We start from the raw sequence: 18,988 nt of genomic DNA on the forward strand, positions 1-18,988 counted from the left end.
GATTCCTCTTGTAAGCGCTTCATAAAAAAGAAAAGCATTTCGAGTATAGATGGATTCTGCACGCTTTGCATATTCAATCAAGTGACTACCAATGAAAGGCTTCGTTAGCGGTCCTTACCTTCTTCTTCGTGCTCTCGGTGACGGATATTTGTAGCGCCAATTCCATTTTCCCAAATAGCTCAAACAGCGCATCCGGGCTTAACATGATGTATTATAACAGAGTTAATAGACTTCATAACGTTGGTTGCTTCGCAGAACCGCCAAAGAACTCACCATGAAGATACGATTCGCCCTAATTCGCCCGTTTCTTACGTACCTTCATCACCCATGTGTTATGACTAACTTCGTATTTTTTCCACTAGTGTCTCCACCTTTCTTTGAACTCTCCCGAGACATTTCATAAACATAATAAAATTTGAAACTCATTTGCAAATCCAGGGATTTTGACATTGGTGATGCAATTTTTCAATACGTGCCAAGAGCACGGCCCGGTGTTCGAATCCGGAAGAATAGATTTCAAAGCTTTAATCGGCCGCGTCACCATCAAGAATGATCGATTTAGGGTGTTCACCACATATTCGTCAATAAATGATTTCAATACCCACTTATAAGTGTCGTCGCACTCACTTATGATTAGAGCAAAACCAAAAACTATAGTCTGTAGGTGGTTGTTAATTCCAGCAAACACAATGATCGGCATCTGGTACTGATTGCTCCTGTACGTTGAATCAAACAACAACACATCACCAAAGCTATAGTAATCCAGGCGGGAGGTGGAATCCGCCCAAAACAGCCCAGCCAACTACCCACTCGCATTTAACTCATAGTTGTAATGAAATAAAGGATCTAACTTCACCTTGTCCTCTAAGTTGGCAAAGCGGTGTGTTGGGCCGCCATCAATCTGATGACTTCTCCTTTCTTTTCCCATTTTGTTATACAAGTCTTTTTCAGAAACCAACATTAAGGAAACCTCCAACTATATGTGCATAGTGACCCATCACTTGACATTTTCTGAACACCGACATCATTTAGGCGTAGCAAATTAAATTCCAACGCCGACTCACATTTCTATGTGACCGGAAGAAACATTGAACTTCGGATACCGCATACAAGTGGATGTGTGTGTTCCCAATAAACTCTTTCACGGTCCAAAACTTTGCTTGAATCAAAAAACAACAACAATGTAGGCTTTACAATTGAACCTAGTGGCTGTCACGGGTGTTCTTTTGGGTGTCATCGATTGGAGTTTATCGCATGTCGTTGACCTTGGGATGAACACACAAATCTCCGCTTTAATAGCAACTCCATTTGGATGAATTCTATAAACATCCTTACGAACACCGGGAAGCCAACCGATTTGGCATACTCATTATAAATAGTGTAGGCCTCGTCCGAGGTCTTGAACCGCATAGATAAAAATGTTGCTTTGTCTTCTATATAAGCCCTATATGTATCGGACTCTTCAAAGATCGCTATCACTATCTTGTCAATATTTTCATTCTCCATCGGAAACAGTTGATTCCACATCCGAGAATCACTTTCATCATACCCAAAACTTTGAAACATAGACTTCTAAGAAACTCTTCATCATCATCGAGCCTTATTCGATTCGTCATAGGACTATAGGAGCCTACCTAAATAAAGAAAAAAACTTTTTTAGTACAAAGCGACCTAAATATGAAAAATTCTAATGTACCTTAAAGAGAAGAGGAAAGATTAAATCGACTTCAATTGATTGGATGATAAACTAACCTCAATGTTCGAACGTATTCAATCCATGTAGTGTTGTTGGTTCTTTGTCACTCTTTTTTGCTCTACTTCCTTGTCAGTAAATTTTAGAGAGTGAAAAAAGTAAATGATTGACTATGAATTTAAGAAGAGGTGAAAGGGGTGAGAAGATTTGGGCGCGCAATCTAATTGAGAAGAATAGAAAATACGATAAATTGGGGATGAATGAAAATATGTGAAATGCCAACGCTACCCTTAGGTGGGCGCCGCTCACCGGTTCTGATTGGAAAATATGTGGTCAGGAATTGTGCGTAGCCATACATCACGCGCACTGAATACATGCTCATAATATATATCTAATAATTTTTTTGGCAAATAAAGAAGTAGTCCGGACCTATTCGCTATATGTCACTAGGGTTCGAGATCTCAACAGATTCTGAGATTGATCTCATCAGAGCTGTGTTAACTCACCGTCGATTCAAATCGAGATGATGTGTGTGTCTCGATACGGTGAATCTCCGAGATATGTGTGTGTGCGTCGAGATACGAGACGTGTGTGTGTGGTACAGAGATCAATCTCTGTACCCGGTTATAGAGGAACCGGACTCATGTCACTATATTTGAACATTCCAGACCGACCTACACCTGTAATACGTATTAAAACCAATTTGGTTATTCCATATAATATTTTCTTAAGTCCATTCTATGACGTCTGGTTATCGTTCGTTAAAGTTTGTGAGACGAACGATGACAAAGTCACTGAGTAACAACGAAGATGAATTAGTTGTTAAGTCTTCTGAACAAGTCCTTGTTAAAATTGATACTCGTCTGTGTGCTTGCGATTCTCCTTTACATTTCAAATGAATAACATTTTTGTGGATTTGTCCCATATCGTTAAAATTTTCAAGCGCTGAAACATTGAAATTCATTAAAGTTTAAAGGAAATACTAGGGCAGAAATATTGATGTCTCCAATTGGAGATTGATCTTCCATCGTCCGATCTTACACTTATGGATCGGGGCTGGAGCAATGAATCCTGGATCCGCAATCTATCTGACCGAAAAGTTGGTCTCGGGGACTGTGTTACACATTCTACCTCGGGTTCACTTCGTCACACTAACCAATGTTTATCCATTTCGGGCCAGGGGAGTTGTTAGCGTGGTGCGACTTTTGGTTCTCCCCTCGCGACGAATCCTCATTTATTGATCGTCCATACATGTGATGACCCATACCCCCTTGGAAAAACCACATGTCACTCAACGACTCAACTGCTTGATGTACTTGATTTTAATTGGTTAAAACAGAAAAAACCACGTGCTTCCTTTCTACGCACCAGCACCAAATAACGAGTAACGAGTCACGTCTTTGTTACTTGATTGCACCCAATCTATCTCTTTCTCTTCACCAGGTACGTCTGTGTGTTTAGATGAGCGTTTTTAGTTGTGTTCATTATATATTTGAGTAATCCAAACATGAAAATTATGTATTCTGTTTTGTAGACATTATTATTATTATTATTATTATTATGTGGAAAATAATAGGAAAGAGGGGAGTTGGTCATTTGCATAAACTAAACACAGAAGCAAATGTTCCAGCGTCGATAATAGAAAACGGTCAGCAACGTGTTATAGATGCTTCACTTACACTTATACGTGAAAGAGCTAAACTCAAGGTATGTATAATATCTAATATCTATCTTGAATTTTTATTTTCTTGAAACTGATTTATTATTGACATCAGGGGGAGCTTGTTCGGGCATTAGGTGGTGCAGTAGCATCAACATCACTCCTAGGAGTTCCTTTAGGCCACAATTCATCTTTCCTTCAAGGCCCAGCTTTTGCTCCTCCTCGAATAAGGGAAGCCATTTGGTGTGGCAGCACAAATTCTACTACGGAAGTAGGTACGTATTAAAAACTTGTTTGTTTTCTCAGTAATGCATACTGTTGAACTGATAGTTATGAAATGCAGGGAAAGAGTTGAAGGATCCAAGGGTGCTAACTGATGTTGGTGATGTCCCTGTTCAACAGATTCGAGACTGTGGTGTAGACGACGACAGATTGATGAAAATCATTTCTGATTCTGTCAAGCTAGTCATGGAACAAGTAAGTCCGGTATTTCCCCAAATAAATTTACTTAAAATCCTATATTTTAATTCACCAACTTGACTTAAAGATGTTGTACGGTTTGGATGAATCTTAGGAATCTTTTAAACAATTCAAGTACATGTATTATACTTATGGTTAGAGTAAGAAATTGATTTGTGATAGTGGTTCTAAAAGTGTGCGCTTTCTGAAATATATGGTTATGAAAGATAATTGGAGGGTTTTTTCAGTGTTTGTATTTGGGTGGTCAATCTTGTTGAATATTCTTTCAACACATTCCTTGCAATTTGAGAAAAAGGGAATCAAGCTATAAAGGTGATAAGAAATCTTGATCGCTATGAAACTCAAGTAATGCAATCTAACAGAAAGTATCCTTCTCCTACTCCCCTAGAAAGCTAATATGGTGATGCATGATTTATCATTCGTTTGAGTTGTCTCTTTTAACAAGTTTTTATATTAGTGATCCCATATAGTGCATATCAACCACATCAGGATTCACACTAGACTGTCTTGTTAGTATTATGGGTATGAGTCCCTTATGTACGGGGGCAGTTCCTTTCTGACTTCCTTAACTTTTTCTTACCCTTATGATAGGTGTCATCTCTCTCTGTTAGTATAGCATCACTTTTGCTTTAGATTTTGACTCGCTCTTGATCCAATTGTGAATGTTCTGAAAATAAGATTTTTAACGTTGTAATGGAAAATATGGAACAGTCATGGCTTTTAACTTGTTTTGATTCTTCTTTAGGATCCATTGCGCCCATTAGTTTTGGGTGGCGACCACTCAATATCTTATCCTGTTGTAAGAGCCGTATCTGAGAAGCTTGGTGGACCTGTGGATATTCTTCACTTAGATGCTCACCCTGATATTTATCATTGCTTTGAAGGAAACAAATATTCACACGCTTCTTCTTTTGCCCGAATAATGGAGGGTGGCTATGCAAGACGGCTCCTACAAGTAAATCCTTACATTCAAAATTCACTCTTTCAATATCTGTAGGCCTGTAGCTATTGACATATGTATTTCTACTGCAACCTATAGAATCTATAACAACTATTACATGTCTAATACTGCAACTTTATCAAAAGCAGGGGTTAGTTATAGATTTATATTTCTTACTTGTATTTCATTGCAGTCCGCACTACATCTCTCTTAAGTTAGCTTGGCATTACATGTGTTTTCCTCATGGAGGATAGAAATTTCGATTTGTAAATATATTATGCTTTTAGAGATTCAGTAAGTTCGTCATACTGCTGAAGAACATTTTGTCCTTACAAATCTTTTATGCAGTGGGTAAATCCTTCCTGTAACATTCTTTTTTGCCTCGATACTAAGAGCTCCAAAAACTAAGTGTTGATTGAAATGTGAGAGGTTTTGTTTTTGTCAAGTCACAATCTATTTCTGGTGTTTGATGAACTTTACAGCTCAGCGAAGTCTGTTTGGATTGAGTTTTTGCAAAAATTTAGATATTTGTTTTGCAGAACGTAGTGGGCCCTGTGAATGAATTGTTTGAGGACCTTCGCTGAGCACATCCTATTACATACTTTCATATTTGAATTTCTTTTGATAGATTGCCGAAGTAGGGATGCTGATAAGAACTTATGATTTGATTTTGGTCATTGTGTACACAACATGAGCTTTTTGGCTTACTGTATTAGGGGCAGACCACATGATGGTTATATGAACCTTTCAACTTCTATTTTTGTTTTCTAGGTTGGTATCAGGTCAATAACTAGTGAAGGACATGAACAAGGGAAAATATTTGGGGTGGAGCAATATGAAATGCGAACTTTTTCGAGGGACCGTCATGCTTTGGAGAATCTGGTATTTGTTTAATACTGAATCAAGTGTGTCCTACATGAGCTTCAATTGAAAGAAAAAAAAATCGATTAATATTATGTATGCCGTTTAAGTTTTTTATATTTCTAATTACGAGGATTATATTTGAACAAAATACTATTGCATTGTCTAATATATTGTATTGGTGATCAGTGTATCTCTCTCCCCCTCTTAATTCTAATTTTGGAAAACGAGTTGAGTTAATGTGATGATGAGATCTTTAGTGGATGACATCATTAAACATCAGAACACAGAAATGTTGGTGTTTAAGTGACAAAAAGATTAAGAAATGAATGTATGCTGTATGTATCTGACTCTTTTAGTTTCTTGATGTTAAATATATACATTCTTAATTTCTAATTGATTGATCAAACCTCTGTATCTATGTCTCTTAAATATGATGTTTGGAAAAGGAGTTGATTTGATGCGATTATGAGATCCTACTAGGTAACATTGTTAATTAGCAGAACACAAAAATATAGGTGTCTAATTGACAAATAGATGTGTGAAATGAATATGTATGCCTAAGAAGACAATGTCTTATATGAAATGTAGTCTCACATGATTATGCACTGCTGGACAGAAACTAGGGGAAGGCGTAAAAGGTGTATACATTTCTTTGGATATTGATTGTCTCGATCCTGCATTTGCTCCTGGGGTGTCACATATTGAGCCAGGAGGTCTCTCTTTCCGTGATGTCCTGAACATCATCCACAACCTCCAAGGTGATGTTGTAGGTGCAGATGTTGTTGAGTTCAACCCACAACGAGACACAGTTGATGGAATGACTGCAATGGTTGCTGCAAAGCTTGTCAGAGAATTGACTTGCAAAATATCAAAATGATCCACGCTGCAGACTACATGAACTTCAGTTGCTACCTGCATCTATTTCTTCTGGTGGATAGACAGTTTGGCATCCTACATCTGGTTTAGATTAAATTGTTTTTCAAGTTTCTCTGAAGGAATAGTAGACATTCACAACCATGAATCTCTTAATATCTTAATTTTGAACTATTGTGGAACAAGTCACTGACATTACTATTCTTCTGGATCTGTCTCTCAAATCTCTCCAGATTTTATAGTTTAGCTGTCCCTTACCACATTAAAGCAGCACAGTACCAGTAGCATCAGTTGCAATGTTGTTATGTCCTTGGAGATTTCAGCTGGAATAACATAGTGAGTCTGAGGTACGATAAATAAAGTTCCATTTCTTGACATATTGTTTATAACATGATCATGAATCCTGACCGGAAAGTTATCAAGTAGTAATAAGTGTTACAGTGTTACCTAACTGTCTTTTTCTGAATAATGCAATGGCTATTTTGATTAGTTCCCCCTCTTGAATTTCAGAAATTTGAATCTCTAAATTAATCTGTTGGTGTTAATTGATCTGACTTAAACTTTGAAGAGAGAATGTTGGGGTCTAACATCATGAAAGTTCCTTTAGTGAGAAAATTTGTAGAACATTATGTACATAGGTAAATACAGGGCCTGAAGTTCCTTCTAGTGATATAATTGTTGAATGCAACATACATATAGTACATGACCTGACGTTTCTGTTAGTGATGCAATTGTTGATACAATACATACTTAGTACAGGCCCTAGGCAAATCGCTTTTTGAACAAAGCATGTCGCTTGGATGGACCCTTAGCCTTACTTTTGACTTTACCCCGCGTTGACTGTTGGTTATATCGTCTGCATCTTCTAATAGCTCAGAACCAACCTTATCATCACGTGCAGTCATCACCTTATGGAGAAGTGCCATTTGCTCATCACGCCTGCTATAGCTCAAATCCGGCCCTGAATCAGCTGGAGGTAAGTTTGTGGGGATCTTAAAGCTATACCCTTGCTCCACCAAGAATTGTTGCCTTTTGGTAGAGTAGTACATCTCCTCTGTATCTGTAGATACAAGGGAGTAGAAAAAAGCATTGTACTCTTCTTTCCCTACAGCCACCTGTCCATGAGGCCGATCCTTTGCTCTCAAAACACGTCCCAGTCTTTGGGCTTCCTGTCGTCTTGAACCAGCATGCGAAGAAATCTGGATTATAACATTTGCTTCAGGAATATCTATGGAATTATCCCCCACCTTTGAAAGGAAGACGGTGTTAACATCTGTACTGTTCTCGAATTTATCCAGAACTATTTTTCTATCATCGTGGCAGGTAGCACCATATATCATAGGTTTATGAAGCTTTATCGCATACTCGGTCAGTGCAAAAAGTTTATCAGAGAAAACAATAATCTTATGCCCACGCTGTTGTTCGTGATACCGTATCGGAAACTCACAAGCCCTGAACTTATTTGGATTCATTGCTTAAAAGTGCATGCTTTTTCTTTGAATTTTCTTTCTTCGAGTACTCTTCCATGAACTCCTTTGTCATTGGACACCGTACTTCGGTACATTGAACATTAACAATGAACCCACACTTAACCAGATCCAACCAATTTGTTTCATATAATTTGGGACCAATGAGGAAGTTGAGATCACTTATACGATGATCTTCTCTCACAAGTGTAGCAGTGAGGCCGAGTTTGCAATGAGATTTGGTTATGCTGATGACTTTTCGGAACACTTGTGCAGGAACCACATGCACCTCGTCCATGATAAGCAACCCCCATTCTCTATTTCTTATCTCTTCAATGAGCTTCTCAGACTCTTTAGATCGTATACCACCAAAAGCAACCATGTTATAAGTGGTCACAACAATGCCTGCATTACGGTGAAGATCTTCTTTATCATCAGCCGTAAAACGACATACTTCATCTTCTTGAATGGTAGACCAAAACTTCAACTGTTCGGTCCATTGGTCCACAGAAACAGCACTTGTAGCGATTAGGCAAAGGCAGCTTTTACGACATGCTGCAGAGACACCAACTAGCGACTTTCCTGCTCCACAAGGCAGTACAATAATGCCAGATCTCGCTCTCCCAGTACCAAACATTTTACTAAGGCTCTCTTCTTGGTATGGTTGTGCCTGTATTTGAGGCTTAAGTTCAATTTTGAGATCTGGATTAACTGTGTCATTTCTAAAGTCGTATTCTTCCAACATTGGAAAATTCAGGTTACTTGGTAAACAGCGTTCCTTGACAGTGTCGACCCGAGAGGGATCAATTTCAAAAGAATGCACTTCTTTCTCTACAGCTGCCAACTCAATTCCGTTATGCACCTCATGAGGAACACCCAGCACTGCACGAAGTATGACTTCGTCCCCAAGCAATGTCTTCAACAACACTGGAAAAGTGGATTCGACCAAAATACCGGTTCTTCTTGAACACTAGTTTCACCTTACCGTAATTAGAAGTAGAAAGCATGGATGAAGTCAATAATCTTCTTGGGTAACATTTGTTAGAAGAATGGATTTGCACAAATCTATTGAAATATGAATGAGTAATTTGTCTCCCAAGTTATCCTACATGGATTTTTCTTGAAATAGTATGTAAAGTGAGAATTTTTTTTTCGAAAGGGTGCACTGGTTCGAAACAGTGCATTATGCCAAAAATATACGACCTTTCGAAATGTGTACTGGTTTGAAACAGTGCATCATGCCGAAAAGGTGTGACCTTTCGAAATAGGCACTGGTTCGAAACAGTACTTTATGCCAAAATGGTGTGTTCTTTCGAAACATGTGACTTTTCAAAGAGTTGCTTATTTTTTCCCAAGAGTCACTGTGTTGTTTGGACCACTCACCTATAAAGTAGTGGATGAATTTGGAGAGAAAGACACACCAGATCACACAGAGTTCTAATCTTTCCCTTCTCCCTCTGTTTTTAGTCAAATATTATGTTGTGTTCGCTGATTCTATAGAATTGAAGTGGTAGCTTCTATAGAAGGAAATCCGTTCTATCTTGGGAGACAGTTTTCCATCAACCTTCAAGCATCGTGAGGAAAAAAATCTGTCTTAAGGACATATTGTATCTACACTAGGTTCGGATTTAACTAAGAAGTACAAGACATTTACAAGACAAAATGTTTATATAGTTTGGTAATTGGTAAAGATTAATTACAATTAAGTTGTATATTCCTAACAACATTGTCTTACATAATTTGTTCAAACCACTAATAATGGTTTCACTTTCAATACCTGTATCAGCCTAATTCATGACCATCAAGATGACATGTATTATGGACCGATGCAGCATAATGTAAGAGGGAAAAGGAGCACAAGATCTAGTTTGCGAAATACAGAAGAGCTGCGGAATCCGGAAGGGCATGGGAGTCAGCAGAACGTCAATGACCCAAAAGGAGGCAGAATAGTGAAAGAGGAAGCAGGAGCACGATAGCAATGCCACGATACGTAAAGAGACAGTTGGACAAGTAGCAATCGTGGGACGAGATAGGAGAGCAGTTGGAGAAAAGGGAGCGGTTAGAAGATATATAAAGAGGAGGTGAATAGAGAAAAAGAGGAGGGAAAAGGGGAGAGAGAGAAAAAAAAACACGAGTAATCTTCAAGGTTGTAATATCAGATAATACATTTGGTGCTGTCTGTGGGGAGAGAGAGGCTACGATCAAGTGGTAATAAGAAAAAGTTATAGGATAGCAACAATAGCTAAGAAAGTAAGAGGGAGACCCAAAAAGGTGAGGGTGGACGGCGTTGGAGAAGAAACCGTGAGTGTAGAGATGGAAGAGATGGAGGAGGAAATTCAAGATGCAGTGGGGGAAGCAACCAGACTGTTGCAGGAGGAGATAGTAAGGCTGAGAAATGAGAATGATAGTTTGAGAAGAGAAAGAGAAACCACATAGGGAGAGGAGGAGATAAGAGAGCCGGAGAATAGCGAGATGGAAGGCCAGCATGAAGAAGCGCTGCATAGGCCAAGAGGCTATCTGGGGGAAGGCATCACATTGGAGGTGGTCCAAGCGATGATTGAAAAGGACAGAGAAGCAAATCGTGTGGCGAAAAGGGAGAGTCAAGGGGTGGCGAAGAAAGTGGTGGCAGGGCTTAATCAGAATCCTTTGCAGATGCAGTCTAGAACTCTGAGGTACCCAAGAGGTTCGCGCAACCAAGATTCGAGAGATACTACGGGAAGGGTGATCCTGCGGACCACTTGCACCATTTCAGGCAGCAGATGCCGCTGTGGCAAGAGAACAAATATGATGGACTCCGTTGCATGATGTTTCCCGCCTGCCTGAAAGGGGGAGCTTCGGACTGGTATTATCGGTTGGCGTCACAAAGTATAAGTAAGTTTGAGGAGTTGGAACAGGCATTCGTAGACCATTTTATTCATCAGAAAAGGAGGGTAGTGGATATCACGGATCTCTTTAACGTCAAACAAAAATCCACCGAAACGCTTAGGGAATTCCTGTCTAGATTCAAGGAAGAGATGTTGAGGGTGGAAAGTCTGGATGAGCACACCACAGTCATAGCTTTCCAACATGGGTTGAAGCCAGGAACTAAAGTCCACGAGTCTGTATCCAAAATTGAAGTCACTACGTTATATGCGTTATATTCGAAAGTCGAGAAGTACATACGTTATGAGGACATGTTACAGAGAAATGCCAAGGAACCCAGGAAGGCAGAGAAATCAGTACAGAGTGTAGGACAAGATGACCGAAAGGACAGAGATAAGACTGCGACAAGAGAGGGGGGATCTTACAGGGAAGAGACCCACAAATCAAAGAGAGGCAGAAACCAAGTTAGGAGGGACATCCGAGAAAGAAGACCATACCGCGACATAGATTCCACACCGTTGAATAAACCGTTGGAAGAAATCTTGCCGCTAATTAAAGGGCTGTAGTATTACGAAGGTCTATGAAACATGCTTAGGGAATTAGAGGGGAAGCCGTTTTGCGCATATCACCATATCAGAAATCACACAACCAATGAGTGTTTTGCGTTGCAGTGGCTGGTCGAGAGAATGATAGAAAAGGATTGTTAAGGGAATTTGTCAAGGAGGTACACCCAGTTGAAAGAGCACCAGCTGTGGCCAGGATCCTGGGTACAATCAATGTCATCTTTAGTGGAGAAACATTGGGGAGGAATGCTCACAGGGACATAGTAAGAAGGACCGCCAGTTTACAGCATATAAATGAGGTTTCAAGTGTTGCGCGACCAGTTCCATGGGCCACCATGGGAGACGGGAGGATATAGTGCACCCCAAAGGATCTAGAAGCAGTAATCTCGCCTCATGAAGATGCATTGGTTATTACAGTAGCAGTGGGTAATTACATGGTGAAGAGGGTATTGATCATAGTTATCAGACCTAACCCGGACACTGACCCGATGGAGGTAGTGGGTCACTGGGTTATTGGTTCAACCAGTGGGTTATTGGTTCAACCAGTGGGTCACTAAACATATATAATTAATAATTATATTTATTATTTGTAATATATTATGTAAAAATTTGATGGCTAAATATCATGAAATTGTGAGTAGCGTAGTGGTTTTTTTTGTCAGTTCCCACCCAAGAGACCAAAGTTCAAACCCAGCCAATGTGTTTTGTTTGTAACAAAGAATTAAATTAAAATCATGAATTATCACAACCAATAGTTGGGGTGAAGTGGTTGTGCTACTTTCCCTCTCTCTTTTAACCTAAGTTCGGAAACCCAGCTAGACCGTCCGGGTTTAAGTGGTTTAATTGAAAACCGAACGAGTTAACCGGTTTCGGCCGCCTCACAGTACAATGCAATCTTGGGAAGAAGATGGATTCACGAGATGAAGGCGATTCCATCCACGTACTATCGGGTGATCCGCTTCCCAACTAATGGGGGAGCGTATGAGATAAGAGGAGACCAGGTTGCGGCTCAAAACATTCACCAGGTGGTGGTTAGAAAATTGGTCTGCGCACTAGAGAAGGGAACGCAAGGGGAGAGCGAGCCCCTAGCATAACAATTACAGTCTGCGATCTCAAACGAGGAGTTGCTTGTAGGGGGAAAGACAATGGATGAAACTGAGTCTGTGAACGTAGGCAAGGAGGAAGAAGAGAAACTGGTGTCTATTGGGGCTGAGTTACCAGAGGGTTGGAAGGGAAAGTTGGTTGTCTTGTTAATAGAGAACAACGATGTTTTTGCGTGGTCGATTGAGGATCTGGTAGGACCAAGGCCCAAAATATCGATATCGATCAATATATCGGTGTACCCAAAAACCGATATATATCGGATATATCGGATATATCCTTTATTTTGGTGACCATTCCAAACTATTTAAAATATCGAAATATTGGATATATCGGACATATAATATCGAAAATATATCGGAAATATATTGGAAATATCGGATTTATATTAAAAAATAGTCAAAAAGTCAACCGATATATATCGTAAATATCGGATATATCGATTATATCGGCGATATAAAGTTTTATATCAGAAATTTCGATATATATCGGAAAAAAAGGGTTCTATATTCGGTAGATATATGTCGGAAATATCGATGTCGGTGTACCAAAATACCGATATATATCGGCGATATTTTGGTCCATGGGTAGGACTAGATCCGGAGTTTGCATGTCACAGGCTGCACATGCGAGAGGGTGCAAAACCCGTCAGGCAAAAGATGAGAGGGGTAAGGCCGTAGTATGCGCAAGGAATAAAAGAGGAGGTACAGAACTTGAAAGCGGTCGGAATAATCTGCGAATGCAAGTTTATAGAATGGCTCTCAAACATAGTCGCGGTTCCTAAGAAAAATGGGAAAGTGAAAATGTGCGTCGATTTCATAGATGTCAACCAGCAGTGCCCGAAGGATTGTTACCCAATGCTGCGGATAGACGAGTTGGTAGACCGAACGACCGAGTTTAAGTTTTACTCTTTCATGGACGCCTCGATGGGGTATAATCAAGTGGTAATGTACGGACCAAACCAGGAAAAGACCACGTTTATAGTAGAAGGAGGAGTGTATTGTTATACTCGAATGCCTTTTGGACTGAAGAATGCAGGGGCAACTTTTCAGAGAATAGGGGAGAAGATGTTTGAGTGCAAAATCAGAAGGGGTATGGAAATCTACATAGATGATATGGTAGAAAAGAGTATGACCGAAGATGAACATCTTGAGGGATTGAGGGAAATCTTTGCGATACTACAGAAACATAAGATAATGTTGAACCCTGAGAAGTGCACATTTGGGGTGATATCTGGAAAGTTTTTGGGTTATATCGTTACATACTGCAGAATCGAAGCAAACCCAGACTAGATCAGGGCGTTGTTGGAAATGCAGTCACCACAGAATGTGAAGGAGGTTCAGAGGTTAGCTGGGAGAATCACAGCTCTCAACAGGTTCATTTTCCAAGTCCTCGGACAAGTGTAGATGTATCTACTCTTAAGGAAGACAACTGACTTCCAGTGGACTAATGCTTGCGAACGAGCTTTCCAAGAGTTGAAGGTTTATTTAGGAAAGGCTCCTATCCTGTCACAACTAGGGCAAGGGGAAAAGTTGTATCTATACTTGGGGGTGTCAGAATACGCAATCAGCTCGGTGTTGATAAGGGTGGTGGACAAGGCAGAGAGGTCGGTGTACTTCTAGAGTAAAACCATGTTAGATGCAGAAACCAGATACAACAAGATCGAGAAATTTGCGTTGGCCTTGGTGTTCTCAGCGTTGAAATTGAAGCCTTACTTCGATGCTCACTCTGTTGTCGTGGTGACCAACTTGCCACTCAAACAGGCCTTGAAGGCTGACAAATCCGGGAGAATGTTGAAATGGGCAGTGGTGCTAAGTGCTTATGACATTGAGTACCAGATCAGGACAGTGGAAAAGGCACAAGCTATGGCAGAGTTCCCCATCGAGGACCCTAATTGGGGGGAAGAGATGATCATGGAACGGGAGGGAGACGTCAGCCATGACCTTTTAGACCATTGGGACATGAGGAATGGATAGAGAGTTTTCGCAGATGGGTCCGCTACTGATTTCGGGAACGGAATTGGAGTGGTATTGGTTATGCCAGAGAATAATTGTCTAGAATTGTCGATGAAGTTGGGTTTTGCGGCTTCTAACAGCGAATCAAAGTATGAAGCGGTGATAGCTGGGCTGGAATTGGCCACCGATCTGGGTGTGAGAGAACTGACAGTCTACTCCGATTATAACTTAGTGATTTGTCAAATGAACGGAGAATTTGCTGGCCGATACCCCAGGATGGCGAAGTATTTGGAGGTATTGCAGAGAAAGGCTAGCAAGTTTGGTAAGATCCGATTCGCTCATCTAAGCCACGGTGAAAACAGACATGCTGATGCATTGGCATATGTTGCCATGGTACTTCCTGGATCCGAAGGCAGATCAATTGAGGTCAGGGTGCTGAGCAAGCCAAGTACATCCGAGAATGAGGAGGTTTGGGTGACCGTGGAGGAAGAGCCAGGATGGATAGAACCCATAAAGAATTTCTTGTCAGGGATAGAGATCGAGGACAAACGAGAAAAAAGGAGAATGTAGCAGGTATCCCAAAGATACACTTTCGTGGATGGGGACCTGTACAGACGAAACAGTAGCGGACCATTGTTGAGATGTTTGGGGTCACGATAGGTGCAAGAGATCTTGGGGGAGATTTATGAGGGGGACTGTGGGAGCCATTCGGTAGGAATAACGATTGCGCATCGTTTGTTATCACAGGGGTATTTCTGGCCACACATGAAGAGAAACGCAACCGAGTATGCCAAGAGGTGTGAGAAGTGCCAAAGATTTGTGTCGCTGATACATGCTCCAGCTAAGCCCTTGCATAAGGTGTCGAGTCCTTGGCCGTTTGCCATGTGGGCGGTCGATATTGTAGGACCGCTACTTATGGCAAGTGGTAAACGACGGTATATGCTCGCCGCGACTGATTATTTTACCAAATGGGTAGAGGGCATGGCGCTCCAACAGATTAAGGAGGAACTAGTCAAGAAATTTCTGTGGGAGAATATAATATGCAGATTTGGGCTGCTGCAAACCATAATCGTTGATAATGGGACTCAGTTTACAGGGGGGAAGGTGCGAGATTTTCTCCAAGCGTTCAAAGTAAAACAAGGATTCGCGACTCCTTACAACCCCGAGGGGAATGGGCAGGCAGAATCCTCCAACAAAACAATCATGGATAATCAAAAGAAAAAACTGGAGGATAAAAAGTGGTCTTGGGCGGACGAGTTAAACTAGGTGTTGTGGGCATACCAAACCACGCCGCGAATATCTACTCGCGAGTCACCGTTTGCGATAGCGTATGGGGTAGAGGCGGTGATTCCAGTAGAGATGGTGGTGGCCACAACTAGAACAAGAGTGGTGGAGGAAGGAGTTAATGAGACCATATTAGCTGCGGAGTTGAATCTTACAGAGGAAAGGAGAGACATAGCGCGATTAGACTGGAGGAATACCACAGGAGATTGCAAAGACAATATGATAAGAAAGTAAAGCCACGGTAGTTTCAGGTTGGGGATCGCATTACTGAGGCACGTAACCCCGACAACCAGAAAGGAGATAGATGGAAAACTAGGGCCTAACTGGGAGGGGCCCTACATCGTGGTAGAAAAAGGAAGTGCAGGAACCTATCAACTACAGACGCCACAGGGAAAAGACATCGCAAGGCCCTGTAACATCAGAATGTTGAAGAGGTTCTATGAGTGACACCTTGTACAGTATTTAAATCAAAGCAAATTCAGCGGCCTCTAGAAATGTAGTGACATTTTATGATAATGTTTGTGTTACATATGTTATCAATGAATAGAGTGCAACTTTTGTCCAAATGTCGTATTACATTAATGGCTGCAAATGCGCAGAGAAATTGACTAAGGGCGATGAGGTCCAAAGCCAACTTGGGGGGGCAACCGCTGCCCTAACTAGCCTCACTGGTGGCAAAGACATCAGTGTGGGGAGCCCTTCGAGGACAATAAGGTCGGATCCAACTTAGGGGACGATGGGAGGTCCGAGCCTTCCACGGACGATGAGGTCGAATACAACTGGGGCAACAACTGGCTGCCCCAAGTAGCCTCATGGCTAACAAAGACAAATTGGGGGAGCTTTCATGACGGCGAGGTCGAAACCAACTTGGGGGCAAATTGAGGTCCCCCAAGTAGTGTCACGGTAGAAAGTTAAACAAAATAAGGATTATCGAGTCAGAACGATAGCAGTGATTGGTGAAAAACTTTATGCAACATGGCAAAACAATTTTCCAATGAGATAACAAATTGCAGCAAACATACTGGTTAAGTAGCAAAATATATGTGAATGCCCGCTGGGAGCACTTAGAAATACGGGACACAGAGTATACATACAAAAGTTTGAAAGCAAAACATGTTCAAATCAAGTACAGGGAAATTATCTCCAGACTATTGCTCATCGGCCGTCTCTTTTGGATTATGTTCCTCATCTGCTTCCTTTTGGGGCGAGCCCTCAGATATTTCCACCACCGCATCATTTGTCACCAGGACAGTGTTGAGATCTCCTTCAGGTGGCGGAGTGAAGGCAGCGGAGGGGTCAACAACAGGGGTAGAGGCGGAGGAGGGCAAGGGGAGGAGTCTCCTAGCAGCGGTGAGATCGGCCAGCTGACGTTGGAGCTCCCTGGCAATCTTCTTTTTAGCCAGCGATTAGAAGTGATCAGAAGCGACCTTCAGCGATTGGTCAAATGAGGCCTGAGCAGCGGCCTCACTTGCTGCTTTCTCACTCTCCACCTTGGCCTGAAGGTCAGACATTTGTTGACGGAAAGTCTCCTCCGCATTCTGGAGCGCTTTGTGCGATTTTATAGCTGCGAGACGTGAGTCATCGCGATCTTTCTCCAGATGGGCATACCGCGCTTTCCAGCCTTCATGCCCATTAATCTCCTTCTTCACCACATCCAGGGTGTCCAGAGAGTTGGTTAGGCCGCGGATGACGTAGCCTATATCCAAGCTCAGCTGAACACAAAAGGGCCGTTAAATATGTTACCAGTAAAAAGCACCAAGGCAAGAGGGGATAGAGGCACACCTTTTCCTAGCTAGTGCAGATAGCAGCACGGTGAGCAGCAAAGGTCCCAGAGTTGCCATAGGCCTAGTCTCGAGGAAGATGGGGGCTGAAAAATAGCGTGGCAGCCACCGCAGCGTTGTCCAAGGCCGAGTCTCGGGTGGTGACCACACGATCCCTAGCCTTGAAGTCAGGACACCAGACTTCGGGTCCAACCAGTGCGAGCTCCTTGCCTGGGCGACGGGTAGGAGCCACTGGCTGCGGTAATATGGGTGTTGGGGCAGCGGAAGTCCCTGTAGTTTTGCATCTCTTAGCGGGTAGGCTCTTTGTCGTAGCGTCAGTAGGCTCCTCTTCTTCATCGATGTCCCATAGTTTCAGCTTGGTGACATCCATGTCTGGAGATTGCAGAGGGGAGCCGGCGACTTCAAAATCGTCCTCCTAATTAGCGATGGAAGAGAAAGGGGCGGGGGCACCTGGTGGGCTGGCCGAAGAGTTGTCCTCGGTGGGAGGCTGTGATTGAGTGGCTGCAGCTCGTTTGGCACCAGTTGGGAGTGAGAGATCTTCTTGGTGTAATCCCTCTTCTTGGTCTTGGGGAAGCTTTGGGCAACCTTTCTTTGGGAGGAGGCAGACGGTAGAAGGGGCCATAGTACTTGCCGAAGTCTTTGAGAGATGGGTCCAAAAGGAGAGGGATGCCTTTTTTTGGATCGATACCTAGAATGTCGCACTGGTCACTTCCTAGTTCGCAGAGCTTCTGGAAGATCTCTGAAGAGACACCGGCGTATATTTGAGAGTGTGAGTCCGGTCTCCAACCTGTACCCAAGAAAGTTACATGGTGTTAGCAGTGATTAAGAAGAAACATAGGCTGACCGACTACACTTACCGCTCTGGAGAAAATGTAAATGCCTTAGAGAAACTTTAGGAGGTATATCCGCAGACAGAAAGCTCCCAGACACATACAATGGATAGTGGTGCCACACTTTGTCGGAAGTAGTGATGCGGAGAACAAATGACTTCTTTAGCGGACGACTACAGAACGATTGGTAGCCTACACTCCCAAATTTGGTGCTCTTCTTTATGTAATAGTGGGCGATTATGTCAAGGAGTTGGATTTTGGGGGAGTTGGTTTTGTTATAGAAGTTAGCGGCATACATAACACGCCAGAAATTACCAATACCTTGGCATGGCGGAATGTTGAAATTATTGCATACTTCCACATCTAGCAGGGACAAGGGAAAGCATAGATCGACCACTATTTGACCTATCGTAATGACCAGATTCCCCGGCCGAGGCTTGACTAGGTGAGGGAAGTGAGTAATTCCAGACACATGTTCTAAAACCACGTCGTCAGGGATGTCATAAGCCGCCTTGACCGCAGCTAAATTGGGTTTGCGATAATATGAGGGAGGCGGAGGGAGTTTAAACGGTCTCCCAGAGGTGGAGGGGACAGCGGTAGGGCCATCTGAGTTCAAAGCCGCGGACTCAGATCTAT

The 18,988-nt window shown here is 42.1% G+C and overlaps 2 protein-coding genes and 1 pseudogene across 4 annotated transcripts; 2 read left to right on the top strand and 1 right to left on the bottom strand.

The window, feature by feature from the left end:
* The first annotated feature begins 2,806 nt into the window (after nt 1-2,806).
* On the top strand, nt 2,807-6,885 carry LOC147481300 (arginase 1, mitochondrial-like). 3 transcript variants are annotated; one of them, XM_086581118.1, is made up of 7 exons: nt 2,807-3,136; nt 3,228-3,400; nt 3,469-3,628; nt 3,697-3,830; nt 4,579-4,788; nt 5,545-5,655; nt 6,254-6,885. In XM_086581118.1, the coding sequence occupies exons 2-7, from the start codon at nt 3,254-3,256 to the stop codon at nt 6,512-6,514; spliced, it is 1,023 nt and encodes a 340-aa protein (XP_086437244.1). In that variant the 5' UTR covers nt 2,807-3,136; nt 3,228-3,253; the 3' UTR covers nt 6,515-6,885. The 3 variants fall into 3 exon arrangements, with proteins under 3 accessions (XP_086437244.1, XP_086437245.1, XP_086437243.1); XM_086581119.1 differs by lacking the exon at nt 2,807-3,136 and having other exon boundaries at nt 3,143-3,400; nt 6,226-6,885; XM_086581117.1 differs by lacking the exon at nt 2,807-3,136 and having other exon boundaries at nt 3,143-3,400.
* A 387-nt stretch (nt 6,886-7,272) lies between these two features.
* On the bottom strand, nt 7,273-9,014 carry LOC147481301 (general transcription and DNA repair factor IIH helicase/translocase subunit XPB1 pseudogene; annotated as a pseudogene).
* A 5,554-nt stretch (nt 9,015-14,568) lies between these two features.
* LOC147481302 (uncharacterized) lies at nt 14,569-15,027 on the top strand. The gene has a single exon (XM_086578894.1). It carries the CDS (start codon nt 14,569-14,571, stop codon nt 15,025-15,027), a length of 459 nt encoding a protein of 152 aa, XP_086435020.1.
* Nucleotides 15,028-18,988: the final 3,961 nt, after the last annotated feature.

This window comes from Coptis chinensis, chromosome 8, assembly GCF_015680905.1.
Source record: "Coptis chinensis isolate HL-2020 chromosome 8, ASM1568090v1, whole genome shotgun sequence".
In the NCBI taxonomy this organism is placed as follows: domain Eukaryota; kingdom Viridiplantae; phylum Streptophyta; class Magnoliopsida; order Ranunculales; family Ranunculaceae; genus Coptis; species Coptis chinensis.